The 25,473-nt window shown below is 45.9% G+C and overlaps 1 protein-coding gene across 5 annotated transcripts in view; it reads left to right on the plus strand.

The window, feature by feature from the left end:
- Nucleotides 1–25,473, plus strand: part of SLC51A (solute carrier family 51 alpha subunit) — a 99,779-nt gene that overhangs the window by 70,474 nt on the left and 3,832 nt on the right. For all 5 annotated transcript variants that reach the window (XM_029616776.1, XM_029616775.1, XM_029616773.1 and 2 more), the window contains exons 2-7: nt 13,759–13,853; nt 15,665–15,819; nt 16,636–16,709; nt 19,147–19,305; nt 21,640–21,751; nt 24,283–24,429. In XM_029616776.1, the coding sequence (XP_029472636.1) occupies nt 13,772–13,853; nt 15,665–15,819; nt 16,636–16,709; nt 19,147–19,305; nt 21,640–21,751; nt 24,283–24,429 (729 nt within the window). In that variant the 5' untranslated portion in view covers nt 13,759–13,771. The remainder of the gene's footprint in view (nt 1–13,758; nt 13,854–15,664; nt 15,820–16,635; nt 16,710–19,146; nt 19,306–21,639; nt 21,752–24,282; nt 24,430–25,473) is intronic.

The following is a 25,473-nucleotide window of genomic DNA, read 5'->3' on the forward strand; positions in this document are numbered from 1 at the left end:
GGTTCAGTGCTGGCTTTCTGAATCTTGGGAGTTAGTGCTATTATGGTGTGCCAGGTTTGCTAAATGGTTTCTGAGTGTCTCTTGCAGGGTTTTGTTCTAGTTTCCTAATAGGAGGTGTGCTGGGGTTCAGTGCTGGCTTTCTGAATCCTGGGAGTTAGTGCTTTTTCTGCCGCGATCCTCTCCACGCTGCACGCGATCGAGTCTACTGCTAGGCCTGCGCATCCGGCGCTGAAGCCCGTTGGGGCAAGGCCCTAACAAACGCACAGCACTCGCCTCCGGGGCTCCAGCACCGGCCATGCGGCCGGGCCCTCCACTCCGCCCCCTCCCAGACGCAGCAGCAGCCGATTGGACATCTCCTTACCTCCACGTCAGCGGTAAGCGGGGCTTTAAATCTCAGACGCCCCGCTCGGCGTCGCGCGCCGAAAGAGCGTGACAAAGGGGCTGGCCCCTTTGTGCGCCCCTTCGTGCACCCCTGAGGCACAACTCCTAACTAGAGAGAGTGCATATTGCAACACTTAATCAAATAAAGAACAATTACTTCACGCCATCATATTACCATCTCTCTCACAACCACCGGAACTATCACAGCCTACAACACTCAACTAAACTCCTGCCAGCTCTCATCTTATCACACATTCCTCCACCGTACAATCTACAAGCAAACAGCAACCTAAAACTTCACCAGCTTAAATCCTCTGCTATTCTCACCCGCTCCTTATTATAAGCGCCCTACTACCTTCACGTCAAGCATTCTTCCCTGCCACTCCTGCTCCCAGATTTCGTCCAGCCTCTCCAACATCCAGCATTCGTCCTGGCACTCCAGCTTCCAGGCACTCCAGCATCCAGCATTCGTCCAGGCACACCAGCATCCAGCAGTCGTCCAACCACTCCAGCATCCAGCATTCGTCCAGGCACTCCAGCATCCAGCAGTCGTCCAACCACTCCAGCATCCAGCATTCATCCAGGCACGCCAGCATCCATCCAACCACTCCTTCAATCGTCCAACCATGCCAGCAATCTCCCAACGATCCTCACTGCCAGCAATTCACTCCAGCACCCAAAGTCTCCTGCACCCCACACTCACATCACTCAATTCCTCAAGCAGCTATATTTCCCCCCACAATCCTAACCGTCAGCCACTTTCTTCAAATAAAACATGATTCAAACCTACCCCATACCGATCATCCCTCGCTCACTCTCCAACAGAGTGAATTCACCCCTACTCAATATACACTCTAAGAGATCCCTGATTCCAATCATGATCTCCCCACTAACACAATTCCTAGGTTTATCTTTAATTACCTTAACCCTTCTCAACTCGCAGTCGATCTAAAAAAAATCCCACATTCTCTATGACTACCTCATGGACACCCAACCGGACATCTGTGCCATTACCGAAACATGGCTGTAAAACACTGATACTGCCATAATTAACCAACTACCTATACAACAATACGATATCTTCTCTATCCCCAGACCTAAAAAAAGAGGGGGGGGGGATAATGTTAATTGCAAAAAAAGAACTGAGGATATCACAACAAGCCTTCAAATCGACGACCAAACTTGAAATCGGACTATTCAATTCCTCTCAGCTTCAAATCTGCCTTATTTACGCCCCCCCAGGGCTCCTAGAAGCTGACCCTTCTCCCCTCATCGAAGTCATAGCAAAACACCTCAACATTAACGCACCTGCTATCATTTTAGGAGATTTCAACATCCATGTTGATTCTCCCTCTCCATCATCCAACTGTGAAGCCCTTCTATCCTCCCTCCAAGCAATGGGCTTCAAACAAATTATAAACAATCCCACACACAAGGCAGGCCACACGCTTGACCTGATATTCACGAATGAAACCATCTCGCCCATCTCCCCACCTTCTTGCACCCCCATCCCATGGTCAGATCACTCGCTAATAGTGACAGAATTAACTATAAATCAAAAACAGACTCCCATTGCTAAGAAATCCTCTATCCAGTTCAGGAAACCTTGTTCCATGGACACTCTCAACAACAACCTTGCCAAAGACCTAACCAAACTGGACCTCTCCAATGCTGACTCCGCTATTAACTCCTGGCAAACCATCACACACTCAGTAGCAAACTTAATCTGCCCCTTATCTTCAAAAGTTATCAACCCTGCCCACACGAACAAAAAACCATGGTTCTCTACTGAATTAAGAAAACTAAAACAAGACCTTCAACACAAAGAACAACGCTGGCGAAAAGATCCCTCCCCTACCTCACTGGCTTCTTACAAAACAGCAATGAACTTTTATAGGACATCCATCACTCGCACTAAACGAGATTTCTACGCCAAAAAAATACACGGCTTCCTTTATGACCCGAAAACTCTGTTCGCATACGTTGCAGCCCTTACCACCCCTATAACCCCTACCTTCCCAGAAGAAGAAGCCCAAAGCAAATCTACAGAATTGGCAATCTTCTTTGACAACAAAATCAAAAATCTTCTTGCCCCGCTGGCAAAATCCAACACTTCATCTACTCCCTCGCTCCCACCAAGCCAAAATCATCCACCACTCATCCACGAACAGTCACTAGAATCTCTTGAACCTACATCAGCCCTGGAAATCGAATCAATCATCAAGAAAATGAAACCTTCTTCACACCCATTGGACCAAATACCGACCAAACTACTTCTCACCATTCCTAACACCATTGCGAAACCTCTGGCCGACATTATAAATTGCTCCCTCAATCAAGGATCCGTCCCTGACTCCTTAAAAATTGCTTCCCTGAAACCCCTACTAAAAAAACCCAATCTGGACCCAGCTAACCCGGTAAATTTCCGCCCCATTGCAAACCTACCTTTTATAGCCAAGCTAATGGAAAAGCTGGTCAACATCCGACTCACAGACTACCTTGACTCTCTCAACATTCTCTACCCTTCTCAATTCGGTTTCAGGAAACGCCTTAACACAGAATCCCTTCTTCTCTCTTTAACGGACAACATCCTGATGGGCCTTGACAAAGGACATTCATACCTGCTAGCCCTACTCGACATCTCCGCTGCATTCGACACGGTTAACCATTCTATCCTCATCAACCGTCTAAAGGAAATAGGCATCTCTGGCTCTGCACTGCTCTGGTTCAAATCTTTTCTAAACAACAGGCACTACAAAGTTAAAATTAATGACAAAGAATCCCACCCCATACCTTCAAAACAAGTACCACAGGGTTCTTCACTTTCCCCTACCCTGTTCAATATATATCTACTCCCTCTATGCCAGCTTCTAAACAGCCTCAACCTTACCCACTTTATTTACGCGGACGATGTGCAAATCATAATCCCCATCTCGGACCCCATCTCATCTACTCTAAATTTCTGGAACAGCTGCCTACATGCCATCAACCTTCTTCTCTCGAGTCTCAACCTGGTCCTTAATACCTCCAAAACAGAACTCCTGATTATCTCCCCTAACGATGACAACCCCTCCGCCAATAATACAATTATTCCGCTAGCTAGCCAGGTTAGAGACCTTGGGGCCATCCTTGACTCTAGAATGAATTTCAAAAAGTTCATTAACGCTACAACTAAAGAATGCTTCAAGCTACAGGTCCTGAAGAAGCTAAGACCGCTCTTACACTTCCAGGATTTCCGTTCAGTGCTGCAAGCCATACTGTTTTCAAAGATTGACTATTGCAACGCTCTACTACTCGGTCTTCCCGCCTCCTCTACTAAACCTCTACAGATGCTGCAAAACGCAGCTGCTAGGATCCTTACAAACACACGTCGTAAGGATCACATCACACCTATTCTAAAAATCCTTCATTGGCTACCCATCCATTATAGAATACTATTCAAGACTCTCACCATCATCCACAAATCTGTATACCAGCAATCCACACTCCAACTCTCCATCCCTCTCGAACTACATTCTTCCGCAAGACCGATCAGATCCGCCTACAAAGGTTCTCTCAAGGCCCCCCCCTAACAAATCCTCGGTCCACAACTCCATTCATAAGTGAGCACTTTCGACAGCGGGTCCGCTTCATTGGAATTCGCTTCCCCCGGATATACGCCAGGAACAATGCCATCTCTCCTTCAGAAAGAAACTGAAAACCTGGCTGTTCACTCAAGCTTACAGTTGAAGGAACATTTTATCAAACACATTGTCTCTCACCCTTGACCGCCTCCCTACTCCCCCCCCCTGCTTACCCCCCCCCCATGCTTCCCCTGTTCACAAGATTTATGAATAATTGTGAATAATTACCTAAGATTAACCCACAGCCGAGCTTAATCTAGCTGATTTTGTATCGCTGTCTTTTGTTTTCATTGTTTTCAATGATTATTTTAGTACTCTTCAGTTGATATCGTTTTAAAATATCTTTCCTGTCCTCCAGCTCCCATGTTTTTCGCTCCCTGTTTGATGTAACTTTTTACCTTCTATATAGTTGTTAATTGGTTTCCCCTGTTCTATTGTAAACTGGTACGATAAGACCGCGTCTTGAGTATTGGTATAGTAAAAGAATTTAAATAAATAAATAAATAAATTATGGTGTGCTAGCTTTGCTATATGGCTTCTGAGTGTCTCTTGCAGGGTTTTGTGTTACTTCACAGAATCTCTGACAGTAGAAGGGTGTTGTGGTGTGATTACCAAGGTGACAATAACATTTGAATATACATTTTTGTATGGTGAGTTGTAAAGAGAAATATCCTGCTTCTGCTTTGCACCCGTTTTGGGGGAAATTTCTATGGATGCGGAGCGCGTGTTACAGAATTGGAGGTGCAAGGTTTATGCTGAGATTTTATCCCACCCTGTGCAGATTCCAGATTTAATTCTAATACAGAATTAACAAAGTCAGCATGGCTTTACCCAGGGCAAGTCTTGCCTCACAAATCTGCTTCATATTTTTGAAGGAGTTAATAAACATGTGGATAAAGGTGAACCGGTAGATATAGTATACTTGGATTTTCAGAAGGCATTTGACAAAGTTCCTCATGAGAGGCTTCTAGGAAAAGTAAAAAGTCATGGGATAGGTGGCGATGTCCTTTCGTGGATTGCAAACTGGCTAAAAGACAGGAAACAGAGAGTAGGATTAAATGGGCAATTTTCTCAGTGGAAGGGAGTGGACAGTGGAGTGCCTCAGGGATCTGTATTGGGACCCTTACTTTTCAATATATTTATAAATGATCTGGAAAGAAATACGACGAGTGAGATAATCAAATTTGCAGATGACACAAAATTGTTCAGAGTAGTTAAATCACAAGCAGATTGTGATAAATTGCAGGAAGACCTTGTGAGACTGGAAAATTGGGCATCCAAATGGCAGATGAAATTTAATGTGGATAAGTGCAAGGTGATGCACATAGGGAAAAATAACCCATGCTATAATTACACAATGTTGGGTTCCATATTAGGTGCTACAACCCAAGAAAGAGATCTAGGTGTCATAGTGGATAACACATTGAAATCGTCGGTACAGTGTGCTGCAGCAGTCAAAAAAGCAAACAGAATGTTGGGAATTATTAGAAAGGGAATGGTGAATAAAACGGAAAATGTCATAATGCCTCTATATCGCTCCATGGTGAGACCACACCTTGAATACTGTGTACAATTCTGGTCGCCGCATCTCAAAAAAGATATAATTGCGATGGAGAAGGTACAGAGAAGGGCTACCAAAATGATAAGGGGAATGGAACAACTCCCCTATGAGGAAAGACTAAAGAGGTTAGGACTTTTCAGCTTGGAGAAGAGACGACTGAGGGGGGATATGATAGAGGTGTTTAAAATCATGAGAGGTCTAGAACGGGTAGATGTGAATCGGTTATTTACTCTTTCGGATAGTAGAAAGACTAGGGGGCACTCCATGAAGTTAGCATGGGGCACATTTAAAACTAATCAGAGAAAGTTCTTTTTTACTCAACGCACAATTAAACTCTGGAATTTGTTGCCAGAGGATGTGGTTAGTGCAGTTAATATAGCTGTGTTTAAAAAAGGATTGGATAAGTTCTTGGAGGAGAAGTCCATTACCTGCTATTAAGTTCACTTAGAGAATAGCCACTGCCATTAGCAATGGTAACATGGAATAGACTTAGTTTTTGGGTACTTGCCAGGTTCTTATGGCCTGGATTGGCCACTGTTGGAAACAGGATGCTGGGCTTGATGGACCCTTGGTCTGATCCAGTATGGCATTTTCTTATGTTCTTATGTTCTTAATAGGTTAAATGGTGCTATCAAATAATTGCAATGGTAGCCTTACAAGGTGGTGGAAACTGGCCAGGGGTTTCCGTATTGCATAGAAGGCCCTTAAGGATCTTTTTATTGTGGTCTTTTACTGCCCATTTAAAGGCAGGAGGCTGTGCTGTAGGTGTGATGCAGGAAATGGGAAGGAAGGGGTCCCATGGGGCCACTAGCAGCACTGCGGTGCCTTTTAAAAATAGCCTCGGCCAGGCATCGCAGAGACTGGGGGAGAGCGCAGAACGGGGGCCCCTGCCAGCAGGACAGCTGGGGTCAAACAATAGCACTTTCTTTGCCCATCTCCCTGAGCTTAGAAGTGTCCGGGCCGCGGAAGCCGCACGAGCCTGAGGTTGTACCTCACCTCGTTGGGTCGCTCGCAGCGGGAGGTGGAGCAAAACTGCAGGATGTTTCACGCTTCCGCAGCCCTGATGCTAGTTTTAAATTTAGGGGGCTGGGAAAAGATAAAAAGCGCCGTTGTTAGGCTGCCCTGCTGGAGGGGATCCCCCTTTCTGTGCTCTTCCCCAATCTCTGCACCACCTGACTGAAGCTGTTTCTAAAGGACCCAGGATTGGTGGTGGGGAGGGGGGGGGGAGCGTGAGGACCTGGGGATCGAAGGGTAATAGTAGAAAAATGGGGGATTGAAGGGGGAGTGAGAACTTAAGAACTGGGGCTCAGGGAGAGTAGGGACTTAGGGTTTGGGTGGGAGAATGAGGGAGAGTAGAAACTTAAAAGATTGCGGGGCCGATGTAATACGACCCGCGCTGAAATCGGTACAAGTTTTCTGTGCACATTTTTTTTAGTGCGTGCGGCAAAAGCAGGCGCTTCCGTGGGATGTAACAAGGGGGTGGTATGCAAATTAGATACATGCAAAAAAAAAAAACTGCGCACAAGATCAAATACTGAACATGTACCAACACCTGCAAAAAAGTCCCAGTGCAGAAGGCCGTGGGAAAAACCCGCACTAAAATAGGTGCAATTGAAAAAAATGTTGCAGAGCAGCAAGGGCTATTTCTTTTTTTTTTTTAATTTTTAATTTTTGCATAATTCCATTAATATATTTATCAAGTATAATGTTGAAAGAGAAAAGCAGGAATATATATCATTATTTAGAGTTTAGCCATATTTAAAGAATAAACCACAAAAGGAATATAACTAGATCCAATATCTTTCCGATATAGTGTTTATCCAATATTCCTGAATACAAAACAATAGCTGAGAGGAGATCCAAAAATCAACTAAAGCAATTATTTAAAAAAAAAAAACAAAAAAACCCCCCTTTTTTTTACCATATACAATGAGAGGTAGCAGAATTAATATTTTAAACCAACCATTTGGAAACTGTTGTTCCTTAAACAACTCCTTGATTACGTCAGGGGCTTCCAAGAATTTCTCTAATTGCTCTGGATCAAAATAAAGATATTTTATGCCATCTCCACGCATTACAGACTTGCATGGAAACCCGACTGTTATTTGTATCCTGAAAGTTCTAGCTTGATTTGCCAAAAGCCAAAAGTTTGTTTTCGTCTTATCTGTGTTTCCTTGGAGACATCGGGATGGATCCATAATTTTTGACACAGGTAGAGAGAGAGAGGTTCGATTACGCAAATACAATTTTAACAAATTATCTCTATCCGAAGATAGTTTAAGTTTAACCAACAAAGTGCCTCTTCTTTCAGCCTGGGCACCATAGGAAGTCTCAATTAAATCAGTTACATTTGATGACGCTCCTTCCACTGGCTGGTTTTCTATTTCTCTTTCATTTTTCCAGGATAAAAAGTAAGCGGATGTTATTGATGGTAGAGCTTCAGTAGTTATTTGTAGCACGTCCTGGAAAGAATTCTTCAGTTGCGCTTTTGGAGAGACTAATCTGCATTTAGGAAAGTTAATGATTCTAAATATTCCAGGTTTTCGACTTTCTTGCTTAGAAGAGTTTCTTCTTGTATAACTGAAAGTTGTACCTTTATAATTTGGTTTATTTCTGTATCGAGTTTCTCCAAGGGATGTTGAGTTATAACAGGATTAAACATTAAAAAAAAAAATGCCGTTTGCAGTTCTCTTATAGATGTAGTTAAATTTACCACATTATTTTGTAATGCAACTATTGCTTGCCACAATATATCCATTGGAACAATCTTTGGTTTCTCAAGCATTGAATGAGATAGTAATGTTACCGGCTGAATTAAAGTTGAACCCTTGAAAGTCCTGAGCACCTCCGGAGCTGTGCAGGCTTCCTCTCAGCAGTGGCCATTTCCTCACCGGTGCAAATTTGACTATCCTCGAATATATATACCTTCCACTGACGGCGAGGAAAACATCAGTCCTCGAGTTATTCTTGGCACAGCAGCTTCTCTAACTGCTCCCTCCTCAATCGGGCTCACCTCTAGCAGCGACATCCGTTGCTGGGGTCGACCCGGGTCAGTGATTTCTGCAGTGCACGGTGGCAAGGGGATATTAGTTGGCGCCCCGGGACTGAGTGAGACTTCTCCCATGAGTGTTGGTGCCTGCTCCTCACCTATCGCTTTCGCGGGACTCTCCGGGGTCAAAGTTTCTGCTTGTGGATAGAAACCAGCTATCACGGTTTGAATATGCGAGGGTCTCGAGGGAGTCAGTCGAGGCATCCTCTCTGATTCTGCCTTTGCGTTTCGTGTGAGGCTTCGTAATCCACAGTGCCGCACAAGACGAGGTAAAAGTCTTTACAAAAATCACAAATCGGTAGCTCTTTCCGCTGCTCCTCTCACCACAGTGCCATCTTGGATCTCCCCGCAGAGGCCAACAAGGGCTATTTCTAACTTACTGCTGATTACATTGGCCCCGCGTTATTGAAAAATAAACTGCTTCAGCTCCTTCCAGCCCTTTTGCTCCATTGCTAGCAATAGTTTGGTTGTGTGTCCATGCAGCTTTTTCCTTGCCTGGGGTGACTCGCATGGATCAGCCCTGCCATGAGAGAGCAGGAGTCGGGAACGGTCAGAGCGGTGATATCTGGGGCTACAGACAAGCGCCAACACCGACCAGCGCTACAGCATTTTCACTTAACTCTTGCCCTGACCCAGGAGCTGAAAAACCCACTTTAAAAAAACCCTCTGCTAACCGATCTCCCTGCGTAGCCCATGACGAGATAATTACCTCCTTTGTATGCCAAGTGCATGCACTTGCGAAAAAAACCTTCCATAGGTTATTGCACGGGTATGTGCGTGCGGTTTTTCTGCACTAGATGCATTACTACATATGAGCGTAAGATTAGCGCGGAAAAACCACACGTACTTACCCGCAGCAGGTTATGCGCCTGAGTGAGGGGGGGGGGGGGGGGGGAGGGGACAGTAGGAGCTGGGTGACGGGGTGGAGGTTTGTTAACTGGGCTGGGAGATTAGTGAAAGAGAGAAGGGAAAGGGATGGGTATCCCACTCACCCCTGTATCTTCAGTGCAATTAGTAAAATTGTAAGGGGGGGGGGAGGTCCTATGGGCCTATGCCCCGGATCTTTTGGGATATGATAGATGATAGAGGTCTTTAAGATCATGAGAGGTCTAGAATGGGTAGATGTGAATCGGTTATTTACACTTTCGGATAATAGAAGGACTAGGGGGCATTCCATGAAGTTAGCAAGTAGCACATTTTAAGACTAATTGGAGAAAATTCTTCTTCATTCAATGCACAATTAAGCTCTGGGATTTGTTGCCAGAGGATGTGGTTAGTGCAGTTAGTATAGCTGTGTTTAAAAAAGGTTTGGATAAGTTCTTGGAGGAGAAGTCCATTAATGGCTATTAATCAAATTTACTTAGGGAATAGCCACTGCTATTAATTGCATCAGTAGCATGGGATGATCTTGGTGTTTGGATAATTGCCAGGTTCTTATGGCCTGGATTGGCCTCTGTTGGAAACAGGATGCTGGGCTTGATGGACCCTTGGTCTGACCCAGCATGGCAATTTCTTATGTCCCTGGTAAACACCTTCTTTATGTATTTAAGCCAGGGTTGTCAACTTCATAGCTTCTTTGAGAAATGCAACCCAGCTATACATTCAGCGAGTGACGATCACTGACTGCCAACTGTTTGTTGCACGGAGTTGCGCAATACAGTATCACATTTATAGAACATGGCAGCCAGACCTTTGTAGGGGGCCAAATCCAATATTGTGTCAGCAACACTGATTCCCAGCTGAGAACAGAATAAAATGTAAAACACTTCAAAAGCGTGACTCAGCTTGCCCCCTGAACATCTTTTCTAACTCCTGCCCTCCTACGTCCCCAATAAGGGACCCTTTGATCCTCCCCTCTACTGGCTTCAGCTAGACTATAACACGCACGAGACTCTGAACATTCAGCTGCTCTGGCCCGCAAAATACAGAGCAAGTTACCTCTAACACGGCACTGGGAGGAAGCCCAAGCGTGGCTGTTTTACCATCCTAGTTTCTACCGAAGACTTTCTGACTGCGAATCCCAACAAGGTTTGCCCACTTCCAGGCTACGCCTGCCCATGCTGCTGGTGTGTAACTTACCTCTTCACTATATACAGTACATGCAATTTATATCCAATGCACCCACTTCCTTATTCCTACCTAATGCACCCACTTCTGATATATTTACTGGAAATCTACCTCATGTCTGTATGCGTCCATTACTTATGTACTCAGGGCCTTGTTTTATGCAATCCACCATGGGCCTCCCTTTAGGAAAAGACTAATATCAAAGGTTTAGAAAGAAAGAAAGGGTTTAAGCTGAGGAATACCTTTCCTCCCTGACTCAATGACCACTTGAATTTTTTAAACATCTTAGACCTTTCAGAATGCACGAAAATAAACCAAGACAATGCCGTGTGCTATTTCACCCAGAAAACAAAAAATGGCGGGTTACGACCGTAAGGCCCTTCTGGTCTGTTCGGTTTCTTTCCTGGTGCGTGATCTCTGGCTTTGCCGTCACTTCTTCATAACTAGGGATCTTCTGGGCTTCTCCCAGGCTTCTGGAGTCCTGTTATTATTTTTGTCTCTACCATTTTCCATGCAGGCTTGGATTAGTCAATAAGTACCTTAGGCCTGTGTCTAGGGTGGCCAAGATCAAGGGTTGTGGGGGTTGCAATAGGCTGGCTGAAGATTTGCTGCCTTTTACAGCTATGCTGAATCTCACTCGGCACAAAGCAGCTCTCTGTTTCCTGACCCAGACCCTCCCAGGCAACTTGCAGGGAACAGGAGAAGAGGGAGGGCGAGCCTGGAGCAGACAAAGCAGAGTGGATCGTTTTGAAGAGCTTAGGAGGGACTGAGTGGGGGATCACTGGAGGATGATGGGGGATCAGCTGGCTGGTGTTTGTCTGTGTGTGTGAGAGAGAGAGAGGGGAATGGGAGAGGGAGGCACTGATGTTTTGTGTGAGAGAGACAGGACTGGTGTTGGGTGTGTGGGTGTCTGTGCCAGACTGGGTGAGATGTTAAGAGAGGGGATGGAAGGGAGAGCAGGGCCAGAGCACAGGAATAACGCCTGCCTTCTCCTCCCGCCTCCCACTACAATTCATCTCCCTACTCTTTTTGATTTTGGATTCTGTCTTCCAGATTCAGGAAACCTCTGAGCCTTCCTAACTCTCCCTTCTCCCCAGGTCCTGGAACCTAATCCCCCCTCAACACCTCCTACTCCCTGCTCCCCTTCCTCAATCCAAAACTCTCTCCCCTCTCCCGGACACAGATTCCTAATTCTCCCTCCCCACATCGTCCCCACATCCGTTCCTCTCTCTCTCCTCCCTTCTCCCCCCCCCATCTCTGGTCCTTGTCCTCTGCCTCTCCCCATCCCTGAGATCTCTTTACCCGTACCTGATGCTGGAGATTCCCTTTCCCTCACCCAATGAGAGGAAAACTAAATCGCACAGACACGAGCAAGGCTTGTAATGCAGTAGAAAAGATGGAAACGTTTGTCAACGTCCTTCAGAATATTCACACTTTTGCCAAGGGATCTAGGCCCGAACCGCGGCGGGAAACTCTGAGGCCGCGCCATGGTCCTTCTCCCTGTTGCCTGACCTTCCTGGGGGATGGGGGGGTGGAGGGGGGCACAGCAGCGCCATCAGTGCCTAGGGGCAGTAAAAATCTGAAGTCCGTCACTGCTTCCATGCACCCATCACCTTTTCCGTGAACATCTTTGAGGCCACCTCTTTGAATCCTCATGCTCTAGTGCATTCTTTCCTCTCAGATATACATATTTAGGTCCTTAGCTCTCATTTTGCATGGGTTTTTTTTATAGCCTCTCTCTGGACCACCTTCACCGTTTCCATATATATTTTTGGGACGCACAACCTCCAGATTTGGACAAAGTATGCCAGGTGAAGCCTTTGCAATGACCTGTCTGGAGGCATTATCACCTCTTTTTTTTTTTTCCCCCCCAACACTCAACAGCTTCTGAGGATGAAGCACAAAGAGGACCAAAGAGAGAGATCCTTTTCCTACAAGGGAGCTCCTCTACGGATTGCTTTAGCTTGCACGGTCTCAAACACTGATGCATCAAACAGCTGTTCCCTCTGCTTAGCTTTCATGAAAGGCCTTTAGCTGCATCATGTGTACCGGCACAGGAAGTCCATTTCTTTCCCTTCTTATCGTGCCCAGCTGAGGCAGCGGGGTGTGATCACTTTCTCCCCTGGTTTTCATGGCAGAGATCTGAGACTGGGCTGACGTTACAATGCGCTGAGCTGAACTGGATGGGACAGGGAGTTGTACGAACTTGCTCTCATTAACCTAAGCCTATTGAAGTAATTACTAGGCTTATAGACGCAGGATGGGTAAAAATATTATAACAATTAACCCATGATGCTAGATATGGCATGCCTGAGAGAGGCAGCAGGTAAGTGTGGCAAGAGAAGAGTTATTATCCAGAGGAGACAGATGTTGTGCGCCAGAAGAAGGTCAATCTTTCCATGATGATGCAGCCGTCCTTCTTGTAAGCCAGGTCCCTGGCACAATAAGCAGATTCAGTGCCAAGGAGCTCTTCTGTGTCCCTGCCTGTAACCACTGGGGCCGCCTCCTTATCTCATTCATGATGTTCCCTTGCGTCCACGTAATTCCCTGCGGCCTGCACTGTAGAATTTGTGGGGCATTCCCCTAGGTGTCCCTGTAATCTCCTGCTTCGGGTTCACATCCCATCGTATTTGTGATGTCCCCCCATTTGTCTCTGTGAACCTCCTGACCCAGGCCTGCACCAGAGCTGCCAAATGACCCGGTTTCTCCAGGACGACTTTTGGCCAGTCCGGGCTTGTTTTAGGCGTCCACGCCAGATGGCGTTCTTGTATCTGTGGTGCAGATTCCTAACGGAAGAAGCAGGGCTACACCTAGCGCAGTGCAATGGGGATGTGAACTCAGAATCCAAGCGTGGCCAAAAGGGACTCTCTTCAGGATCAGTGTCACTGCTGCTTTCAAGGAATTCCCTATGTCCCCGGACCTCTACGGTGCCCCTGGCAACCCCTGTGCTTTGCTTCAGGGACGGTGAGGCCTCAGCTAGGGAGCAGGGCTCTCTTGCCGATGGATTTCAGCACTGTCCACGTTCGTTAGTAGCTGGTTTTCAGTTTAATCATTTATTTTGGCCTTTTCTTTTGTAGATTCTCTCCGCAAATGATCAACCTCCTGATTACCAACTTCAGCGTGCCTAAAGCCTGTTTCTCAGAACCACCAACCTCAGCGCAACTTTTTTACCGTAAGTGCAATAAAGTCCAAACCTCTGGAGTACGTCAATTGATTAGAAAGTCATCTACATTGGGATCTAGACTAGTTAACATCTGTCCCTCTTAACCCCCACCAGCCCCTGGAGTTTTGTGATTTTCAGTAATGGCAGTACAGGAATCCAGATCTTGATACCACCATCCTCCTCAGAGATGTGGCTTCCTATGAGGATGTTCTCTTGCTATAATGAGGCAGGGTTACGAAATAGCTCCAGGTCATCAGAAGATAGGCGAGGGCCAGTCCTGCTTCAGCCCTCTACGGCCAGGCTATCATGAAAGCAGGACTGCGGTGGGGTAAAACCTGCACCGGTTCAGCCTGTACTTGGTGGGATGGAGTCATCCTGAGGAGGATGAGGGCGTTTTGCTTATCACTGCTGCTCAGCATCTCCAGCCAGCCCGGCGGCAGTGCTGTGTGGAAGGTCCCAGGCCATGTTCTCCGCTCCGCACGGCCAGCATCCACAACCCCTTTGGTTATCACTCAAGGGTGACACCCGGTGGCTGGATTCAGGGCCCATGATGACAGGGGTTTTGGTTTTTTTTGGAAGGAGATCTGGTGTATGGGACCCCCCCCCCCCCCAGCTCAAGATGGGTCACTGCAATGATCAGACTTAAGCATTTGCATGCGTGGGATGAGAGGGGCGTCCCCTATCCTCAGCTGGTTGCAGATGAAAACCTCATGGCACCAGGATCCCAGCGCTGGTTCTGATGGAGGTGGAGGTTCCAAAGCAGCCAGAAGAAACTGCTGGGTCGGGGGGGGGGGGGGGGGGGAAGCTGCCCTATGTTATTTCTATTTCTCAGTAAATTGTCATATTTGGGAAGTCTCGGCAGTGTTTTGGAGGGGGTGGAGCAGAGGGGCATCAGATTGCTTCTGCTTCTTTGAGGGTTGCAGCTCATTCACACCTTACCTGGGTATTTCCTCCCATTTTGTATCCCTCGCCATTCATTCATTCATTCATTCATTCATTTATTTATTTAGAGTTTTTCTATACCGGCATTCGCGATAGGAATCGCATCATGCCGGTTTACAATTAACTAGGGGTGCAAAGGAGATATAATAAGAACTTTAACAGGTGCTGAGAGACAAAGTTGCAGTTACAATAAAACAGGGATATAATAAAAACTTGGAGCAATGAAAAGGCGATGGGGAATAACATAACTTGGGGCAGTGACTTGCCCCAAGTCACTGCGTCCGGAGACTGTGGCTCCCTCCAGGACCTGGGAGTGTGGACCCTGATTCCAGCCAGCTGGGGGGGCTTTCTTCCCCCTTGGGGGGGGGGGGGCTATGAAAGCTTCTTTCACAGTAACCCCAGCCTGGGATACTTTGAGTTTTGGCCCAGGAATCAGCCCCAGGTCTTCGGTGTGGCCCCGCACACAGCCATCTGGCCGGGGCCCTTTCGGTTTCCTAAAATATAATTGTGGTGGCCCGGCAGTAAACTTGGACACTTGTTGACCCTTCATTTTTTTCAAAGCAAAATGGTGAGATCTAGTTTCCTAAGATATAACAATATTACTCTCTAGGGCTCTCACTGTCATCCTTTTTGTGCTTGAAAGCTGTAACCTGATGGAACAAAAAGTGAGGTAAGGCTGCTGATGATTCAGACCCGCCGGTCTCTAAGCCTCTCATAGAGCTTTCTGCTTGGCGTAGTCCATGGGCAAACCTTCAGGTACCACACAACTTGGGGAAAAGATGTTCTCCCTCTCAGCGGGACAAAGAGTGGAAGAGGTTGCGCACAGGGTCTGGGTTAGACAAGTTAACAGCTCGTTTTCCTCTTCCTTTCGCCCCCAGAGCTGAACACGCTGGAGCTGTCCATCTTCGGGATCCTGACCTTTCTCACCCTCCTGTCGCTCATCATCTGCACAGAGGAGGCGGTTTATCTGCTGAAGAAAGTTCACTGTCCGGGGAAGCAGATGACTCTCGTTTGGAGCAGCGCAGCGCCCACCGTGAGCTGGGGGGCTTTGGGTTTTTATCCGTGTCCGGGGAGTTATGGCTCTGCGGTGTCCTGATTCCAGTGCACGTCTGGGCAGGGCTTTCAGAAGTCTATTTAGCAAAATCTAAGGTGGGGGTGGACAGGAGCCTCCTTAAGTCACAAAAGGGAGGTGGTTTTGCCACCAAATGCTATCAGCTCAGTTTTTGCCAGAGCGTTGTCTGGGATTTGTTGTGTGACGTTGGCACATTTTTAATAGGAATGAGAGACAAAGGATACCGGACAACACAAGATCATGAAAGACAGGGTGAGGTTTAGAACTCCTATTCTACTCTGCTCGTGTGCTGCGAAAGCGTGACGTAGATAAACGCTGAGGACCACGACGATGATGATGATATATGGAGCTTGTCCCTTTTTTCTTTTTCTATTTTTGAGAAACTGAAGCTCTAACTCCAGCATGCACTGGGGCCAGAAGTATCCGAGCTTTGCTCCTCTCAGGGCAAAGGGGGGTGGGAACTGAAGGGCGCCTCGCCACTCTTCCGGGTCAGTCTGCAAGCACGAGAGCCTGAAAGAGAAAAGGGGGGGTGGGGGGGGTGGTGCCCCAAGCAACCCTCGCCCAGGCGCCATTTTGTCCAGCAACCGCCCTGACCCTCCTCTTGCCACCGGAGCACACAACCAGCGTCAGCTCCAGTGAGAGGAGCTGCCTGGCAAAGGCACAGGAGCAGCAGCCGCAGCAGCATAGCAGGCAATGCTTCAGTGACAGAGGGGATGCCTGGTAACTCTACTCCCAGGGCCTTTATTAATTATCATCTCCTCTCTCTTTCTTTCCCAGGTCATCTCAGTCTGCAGCTGCTTCGGGCTCTGGTTTCCCCGCTCCATGATGTTTGTGGATATGGGCATTGCCGCGTGAGTTACCTCGTGGCTGGGCCTCCCTCACACCTCAGACCCCACGCCACCTGACGATGTGCACAACTGTTTCAAAAAGGGGGGCAAGAGAGGCCCAGGGATGCGCTTTTGGGATGGTTTTTCTATTTCTTCATGATCGGCAAGGTTTCCATAACTTATCGGGAGTTGTCCAGTTTCCTATGATGACTTTTACAAAAATTTCTGTTTGTTCACTGGTGCAGGAAGCTGACAGGCACCCGTTGATGAAAAGACCATCTTCTTATTCTCAGAGAGCGTTGCTAATCTATAAAAACCCTGTTTTACACACGCCCTCTTTCACAATCTCACCTTTTCAAAGGCATTTTGAATATGGTTCTTTACAGCAACGTTGTAACATGAAGGCAGGTTTGCAGTACAGAACTATACTAGTGCCTTTTGCCAGGATGGTAATTCGTGCCATCAGCTTGTGCTAATGTCCATTCCATGGTTTTGTCTAGAAGTTGCCATGAAAAAAATTACAGCCCTAGTCCTGTCCCTCGGGTGACATAGCTCATGGGTTTTATTCACCTGTGAGTGCAGCCAAGACCTCTTTCACCCTGTGGGCACCTGATCACAGTTTTCAGAGGGATAGCCATGTTAGTCTGACAAAGTGGACCCTGTCCTCGAAAGCTCATGCTTCAATAAATTGGTTAAGCCTATAAGGTGCCACCTGACTCCTGTCAGTTTTTGATCACAGGGCTCGCTGTTGGACTGCAGGGTTCAACTTTGCCCCTTAGGGTGGCCCTTACTAACATCCTTCTGTAGGCATACATGCTCCACCTGTGCAGATTCTGATAGAACACGCTGTGGGGTGGGGTGAGGAAGGGCAGCCAGCTGTACACATGGCTAAGGGCACGCCCATACTGGCTGAGCCCAGTGGCTAACAACATAGGAACTTAAACACCCTCAGGCCGCTGCAATATCATGCGCATAAAAACATGCGTCGAAAGTGAATGCATGCACATCTACCTCTCCTGGGTGCTCGATGCAATACGCAAACGAACCGCCGTGCTAAAAGGGACACGCAATGGATAATTTGTGCATTCCTAGCGTTCTGCAACGGGTGCTCAGGAGAAGTGCCTGTGCATCCACAACAGCCTGGCTGGAGCTCCTCCCCACCCCCTGGCAGCCTTCTGAAAGGGGATTGGTCCTTTCACTGACATGTGATAGTGTTTGGACCAATCAGCAGTAAGTGAAGCAGTGAATAAATTAATATTAAGTGTCCTGTGTGTGCAGGTTACCAAAAGGGATACTCAGTTTATGAGCGTCTGTTTTATCCTGCAGCAGCTGATTTACTGCCACAGTACACACGCACAATATACACAGGCCTGAACGTGTATATTGTGTGCCCACCAATTTTCTTTGTTTTCATCAAGACTGGTTTTTTTTTTATATGGTGCTGCTTTCTGTGGTTCTTCCTACTTAGTATTGTGAGTAGTAGGAGGAATCACAGAAAAGCAGTTGAGCCCTTGCCACGCGGGAAGACTTTACATCTGCTCCAGGCGTAATATTTGATGGGTAAAAAAATGCACGGGGATTTCTTGCATTGCCGGGTAATAGCCTCATCTACATGGGATTTACAAGTGATAAGCGCTACTAAATACGCGCTCATCGACCTGTATGAAGAAGATAAAACCTTTCATGCTTTACCCTGCACTGGGAGGGGGGTGCCGTACCTCACCCAGTCCGTCGTACCGGCTCTCTGCAATTAGGGAATATTGTTATATTGGGTGAGACCAGTTTGTGCTTTGTCACTGCTGTCAGTGTTTGGGTAGAAGAAAGTCTGGTACATGGATGTTTCCACATGTTTATTTAACATGGAGCTACAGCTCCCTCTTATGGGTCCCGAGTAAGAATAGAGACAGAACAGCACCCCAGGTCCCTTGAAGAGGAACATCTACAGCTCCTGACTAAAGAGACAGCACATTAAGGGAAGGCATCAAAATGGCGATTGGCATTGAACTCTCTTTCCACAGAGGTCATGATACTAAGAGCCTTTCATCTCTAGGCCTTTGTGAAATGGTCTCAGTTCGGTTCAGGCTCCATAGCAGGAGAGTTCACACATCACAGCTCCTGTCAGATTATCCTTAAAGGGTGATGGCGTTCCCTTGAGGTTAGGGCCACCATCGCGTTACAGGGCTGCTCCGCGCATTCTTTCGCCCTGTGGGATTCGGCCACGAGACAAAAGAACACACCATTCTGCCATGATGTTTTTTTCAGGGGAGAGGCCCCACTATTTCAGTGACACCCCCCCCCACAATAGTGGGACCCCCTCCCATGAAAAAACATCACAGCTTACTGCCTCCACTGCAAACGGGAAACACCTATAGTCCCTGAATGGAATCTGCTTTGAAGTGCTGAAAAGTGAAATATAAATCAAATAAATAATAAGATCTACTTCCTCTTTCTTGTTTCCTAGCTATTTTTCTGTTTGCTTCTACCTGACACTAATGCTCATGATCCAGGGATTCGGGGGGAAGGAGGCCCTGGTGAAAGCCCTAGAAAACAAGCCGATGGTCATCAGTACTGGGCCCTGCTGCTGCTGCTGTCCCTGCCTGCCTCGCATGAAAATGACCATGTAAGATCTTCTTTTCTTCAATTGCTCCCTTCTAACATCGCGGCTGGGGGATCTCAGGCCCCAAAATAAGAATAGGAAAAGCTAAAAGTAGGCAAGATTCTTTTTTTTAAAAATCTGATCCCTCTTTGAGCGGAGGTAGTTCAGATGTTCATGGTATGAATATGATTTAAGATAGCAAGGAATGCAAATCACCGGTCACTTTGGTAGCCATCCAGGACAGACAGAAAAGGCTGCTTCTCTGTCGTGGATTCTCCAGACCCATCAAATGATCCCACAATCCATTGGTCAAACAGGGTAACCGGCGCGGAGGTTTAATGAGCACGAGGAAACTGAACCTTTTTGGAAAGCAGCCTCACAAGTTTTGGTGGCTCTGGGGATTATTACAAAACTTGGTAATAAGACATGGAAAAAGGATGCTGGCATTAGATTAGGCATTGGTCTTCAAGGATAGATTAGGTAAAAGAAAAGATGGATGGGGTAAAGTGGGGTAGAAGGGAGAGGAGTTGGTATTGGGTTGCTTTGCATATGGCAATTTGTATTCTAATCTACCTAAAGTGGAAGAATCTCAACTGGGCAGACTGGATGAACCCAATCTGGTCTTTTTCTGCCATCATCTACTATGTTGCATATAGAAATCAGTTTTTCTTACCTTGTCCCCAGCCTATGAAATTCTTTACCTTTGCCATTCGACTAGAGAAAGACTAGCTTACATTTAGAAAAGCTTTAAAAAAAAAATAAATTTCTATGTCAAAGCCTTCCAAATTTAACAATTTATTTGTGACTTATCTGTTATATTATTGATTTTATTGTACTGTTTTTTATTATGTTGTTTTTTTTATTTATGATACATTATTTTTTATTTATTCATTTTGTTTTAACTTATTTTAAGATGCTATTTTAAATTATTTTAGGATTTTGGATTTTTTTTTCCCTTTGTACATCATTTTGTTTTACATCTGTAAAATATTGTGATTAATTAAGCCAATAAATAATAATGGAATATGATGCAAATCTTGGACAAGTGCAAAGTGATGCACTTTGGGAAGAGCAACCCAAACACAATGCAAGGTTCCACATTAGGAGTCACCATTTAGGAAAAGGATCTAGGAGTCATCATTGATAATATATTGAAATCTTCTGATCAGCAGAAGAAGGAAAGCAAATAGACCTCATCTTGAGTATTGTGTGCAGTTCTGCTCACCACATCTCTAAAAAGATATAGTAGAATTAGAAAAGGTACAGAGAAGGGCAACCAAAATGATAAAGGGGATGGAATGATTCCCCTATGAAGAAAGGCTAAAGAGGTTAGGACACTTCAGCCCGCAGAACAGACGGCTGAAGGGAGAAATGATAGAGGTCTATAAAATATAATGAGTGGAATAGAGTGAGTAAACAATCAGTTGTTTACTCTTTCATAAAGTACAAAGAATAGGGGACACACAATGAAGTTACTAAGTTGTACATTTAAAACTAATAAGAGAAAATATGTTTTTACTGAATGCATAATTAAGCTCTGGAATTCATTGCCAGAGGATGTGGTGAAAGCTATTAATATAGCTGCATTTAAAAAAGATTTGGACAAGTTCCTGAAGGAAAAGTCCATAAACCATTATTAAGGTGGAGTTGCAGAAATCCACTGCTTATTCTTGAGATAAGCAGTTTGGACTCTATCTATCCGTTGGGATCCTGCCAGGTACTTGTGACCTGGCTTAGCCACTGTTGGAAACAGGATACTGGGCTTGATGGAGAGTGGTTCATTATTAACACTTCTGAATTTTTTAATATAAAGAATTAACTGAAAAGAAATCTTGATGAGGTATCACTAGTAGTTATACTATGATTCTATTCAAGATTTCTAGCCTCTGCAGGAGACTCATTTGAAGGATCTACTCACAGCTAATCTCCAGCTTTTTTATACTAGAAAGGAAAGATGTTCTGGACAGAATGTGGCAAATTAAGTGCGGGCCTGATTCACTAAGACCTTTCTCTCCTGTCTATGGGAATTAAAGCTTAGAGAATCAGGCTCTTAGAAGTCTGCATGCAAAGTTATTGCTAGACTAGGCGTCAGCCAGTGTACTGCTGGTTGTGGTGTGTATTACAACCCAAGAGCCCCAGCTGGCATTTTCAGTCCAATGTGGTCAGGGCCCGTAGGGAGGACGGGGTCCCCTGATGTAGGGAGGCCGCGTTGATGGAATAGGCTAGGAGAAGATTCTAATCCGGAACCTTCATCAGCTGAGGCATTAATTGTGGCTGATCTGAATTGTTCAGGAAGAGAAAATGGGGATAAAAAGGGGGTAAGCGTATGTATATATAACTCCTTTTTGCTGTTTGCAGGCGAAAATTGAATTTATTTATCCTGGCAACTTTCCAGCTCTCCTTTCTAAAGCCAGTCTTTACCTTTATTGGCATCATTTTGTGGTCAGATGGTACCTACAATGTGGAAGATGTGAGTATGGAAGTTAAGGGTCAGTTTTCAAAAAATGCTCAGCAATGTAGGAGAATTTTCAGCTAAACTTAGGAGACTGAAAATTCACCTAAACTTAGGCCTGTAATTGGTTGGCTGAGATTTATGTAGCTAGCAGCACAAATCAGCACAAGGCACTTTTTTCCCCCCCTGCCCTATCTCTGACCTGTAATCAACTGCCCGATTTTTAGTGAGGACGTGTAGGAATTTCTTTCTTCTTTTTCTTTTACTGGTGGAAGCTTTAGGTGGAAGCTTTTGTTTATTTTTTTTAATGTTTCAGTTTTCTTTGTTTTATTATTATTATTATTATTATTATTAATTTTATTTTTTTTAGAACGTGCTGTTGGTAGCGTGCAATAGAAACTGGCAGCCAACCCTGCGAATTCTGCATGCAAACGTTTTATAAAGCCCCCGGGCTTCCTTCCCCTTCCATCCGTCCTATTCCCTTCACCTCCCTCTTAACCTTACCCTATTCCAGGAGTGGGGTAGGAGTGATTGCCAGTTGCTCCTGGCATTGGCTGGTGTCATTTAGAAACCCAGTACTGGTGAAACAGGAGCGACTGGGGATCACTTTTGGATTCCAGAGATGGGGATAATGTTAACGTGGGAGGGCCAAGGAGGTGGGAGGAATGGAGAGGGAAGACTGAGGGGGATGGGCTCTTTAAAACTTTTATGTGTGGGTTTAATTGGCAGGGGAGATGGGAGGGGAGCAGGGCAGGAAGTAAGGAATGACATTTCATTTGCTTTGCTTTTCTTTCATCTCATTTACAAAATGGAACAAAACAAAAGCCCGTCCCTACTTTTTAGGTATCTAAATGTAGGAGCCTAGTGAAAATAGGTGCCCTCACCTAGGTGCTAATGTTGCCAGTTGGCTCCAATTTCACCCAATAGGATTGATCCAGTCCTGTGTGTGCCCCATTGCATGCAGGCACTTGTAGTCTTACTTTTCTTAGAGACTGCAAGAGGGAAATCAGAACTACAAATCCCAGCATGCAGTGGCATATTGAATCAACCCTGTCGCGTGAATCTGGAGCCAGTTGGCAACTGTATTGGGTGCTCAGCCTCACTCAGGATTCAAAGAGGTTGATGTAGGTGACGAACCCCCTTACGGGCCGATTAAAAAATATCTGGGGGAGAGCCGACGCTCCGTGTTGAGCACCCGCTCTCCCGACGCGTGCCCAGGCACCTCTCCTGGGTGAGCGATTCTCTATTTAAATTAGGGCCCCACGCTAAAAAGGAGGTGCTAGGGACAATAGCACGTCCCTAGCGCCTCCTTATTAGTGGAAGAGGCGGCTTAAGTGCAGGATTTGTCAGGTCTGCAGGTGTCATCAGAACAACTCACCCTATGACTCCTGTGCAAGCAGAGCGCTCTGCCAGCTCTGTTAAGGACCCTCACCCGCTGAAGAGGCTTGGAAGAAACTTAGCTGCTGTCTGATTAGAGAGAGAGAGCGAACAAAGGAGAGAGCAGGTGCCTGGGCTGCGATGGGGGAGAACCTGGAGCCCTCAGGACACCGGCGTACAGCCTGTGAGGCTGGGGGGGGGGGGTGTCGGAGGGGGAGGATGGGCGCAACAGAGCCGGAGAATCGGGCAGAGAGTGCCGGCTGATCCGGCGCAGGCGTTATGTTCAGTATTCCGCGGGGATAACTACTAATAGGCTCAACAATCTGCGTTTGCATGTAATGAGCGCTATTAGTTTTTTTTTGGGGGGGGGGGTTGGCCGCATGTTTTCCAAGCGCTATTACCCCTTACAGTATAAAGGTAATAATAGCGCGTGGAAAATGCGCGGTCAAACGGGAGCTAAGCGGTGTGCTCGGCCGCGCGCGCCGTTCTGTATCGGCCTGTAAGTTAGGCACCTCATCTGCTTGAAGATTGACCCCTTCCTTATCCCATGCAGAGTTATCTGTTTTGTTATGAGGGGTTCAGTCTCACCAGCAGCTGGGGAGATGAATGGATGGCAGGAGGTGAAGAACTCAGACTGATTATAGGTAAAAACCTGACCTTCTACCTGGATGGCCTTTGGAAAATCTGTGTCTTCTGTACGATGTTTACATTTTCTGTGAAAAGCCGTAGCAAGATGTATATATAAAAAAAAACAACAACCTAAGATGGTGCTGAGCAAGGATGTTGTGCAAGTTATTGTTTAATTGAAAAAAAAAAATCCAATTGATGGTACATTCTCTGAAACAAAAGAGACTGCATGCTATATCACATTACAAGGATAGATTTCGGTCTTCCCTCAAATGGGCTGACCTTTGATAGACCTGAGATATTTTTTGTCAAGGTGATTTGGTCATTTTTTAAAATTAAATTAAAATGTACAGGATGAAATGAAGCAAGTCGGGTCATGAGGCAGTAACTAGGACTGGCAGCACTGTGTGCTCCTATCTGGAGTAGTTACACGGTAAAGGCATTGGAAGGGCAGCTGTCCCGGGGAGGAGCTTCCTACAAGCAGGACATGCAGATGTTTACTGATAAACTATGTCGTAAATCACTCATCTGGCATTTCTTTTCAGATTTCTCCTAGCAGCCCTTCCCTGTGGATAGGGACCTTTCTTGGAGTATCAATGATCATTGCTTTGTGGCCCCTTGGAATCCTTTTTCGTGAAGCTAAAGTGCATTTGGCAGAGCAAAACATGAAGGCCAAGTTTGCTGTTTTCCAGGTATCAATCGGTGTTTATATTTGCGGTGGATATTTTTTGCAGTGCTTTCTGGTTTGCCTCTTGCCTTTGGTAAGACAATTTTGCAAAATGCTACTGGTGAATGTAGAGGCAAGGAGATGCAATATTTAGCGCAAAACACTGCTGATGGAGTGGCTAAAGCAGCAGGGAAACCAGGGTTCAAATCTCACTTCCTCTACTGGCCTTGGGCAAGTCACTTTATCTCGTGTGGGCTCAGATACCCTCTTAGATTGTAAGATTCTTACTGTACCTGAGTTCACATACTGCTGCAAGCACCTTGAGCCTTCATTTGGAAAGGCTAAAAAGGATCATGTTAGTCACGGTTGGTTAAGTATGCAAGAGGGAAAAAGACTAAAATTATATATTTTTATATATTCATATTAGGCTCCATTTCCTGATTATTTGTTTCTAAATCTCAACTTAAGTCCATTCATCGGTTTGCAGTCAGAGAAATAAACATGAAACAGATTGTTTTCCTCTTCAACAATCTGTAGAACTCTATATTTTATAGGACAGATTACATTTCTGGGTGGGGCCAGTTTGTACAGGGTGAAGCTATGACCAGCACAGAAGAATGTATCTTAAGGTAACCTGTGCGTTTATCTAGTGCGCTGCAAGAAGTCATAGAAATGTCTCCTGCACTGAGTACTTCTAGAGGTATCGTAAATCTACATTGGCAGCCATGTTCTCTTGCACTGTGGGATCCTACAATATCTGTTAGCGGCAATGGCTTGCGGTATCCTCTCCCCTGCAAACACTTTTAGCAAACCCCATAACTTGAACTTGCGTTCATGGAGAACATTGTTCCCTGCACTGTAAGATCTTTAGTGCGAGATAATGTGGAGAGGTTAACGATGATGCCAAGAGCTGCAACACCTGAGGGAGTAGATGGAATGAGAAGTGACTTGAAGAAGGTTGAAGAGTGTTAATTCCTTTTAGCTCAATTTAAATACATAAATGACGACGAGTTTTATGTGTTTTGGGTGCCGAAATTCAAGGGAGTGGTACACAATAAGGAGTGAGACA

Source organism: Rhinatrema bivittatum, chromosome 9 (assembly GCF_901001135.1).
Source record: "Rhinatrema bivittatum chromosome 9, aRhiBiv1.1, whole genome shotgun sequence".
In the NCBI taxonomy this organism is placed as follows: Eukaryota; Metazoa; Chordata; class Amphibia; order Gymnophiona; family Rhinatrematidae; genus Rhinatrema; species Rhinatrema bivittatum.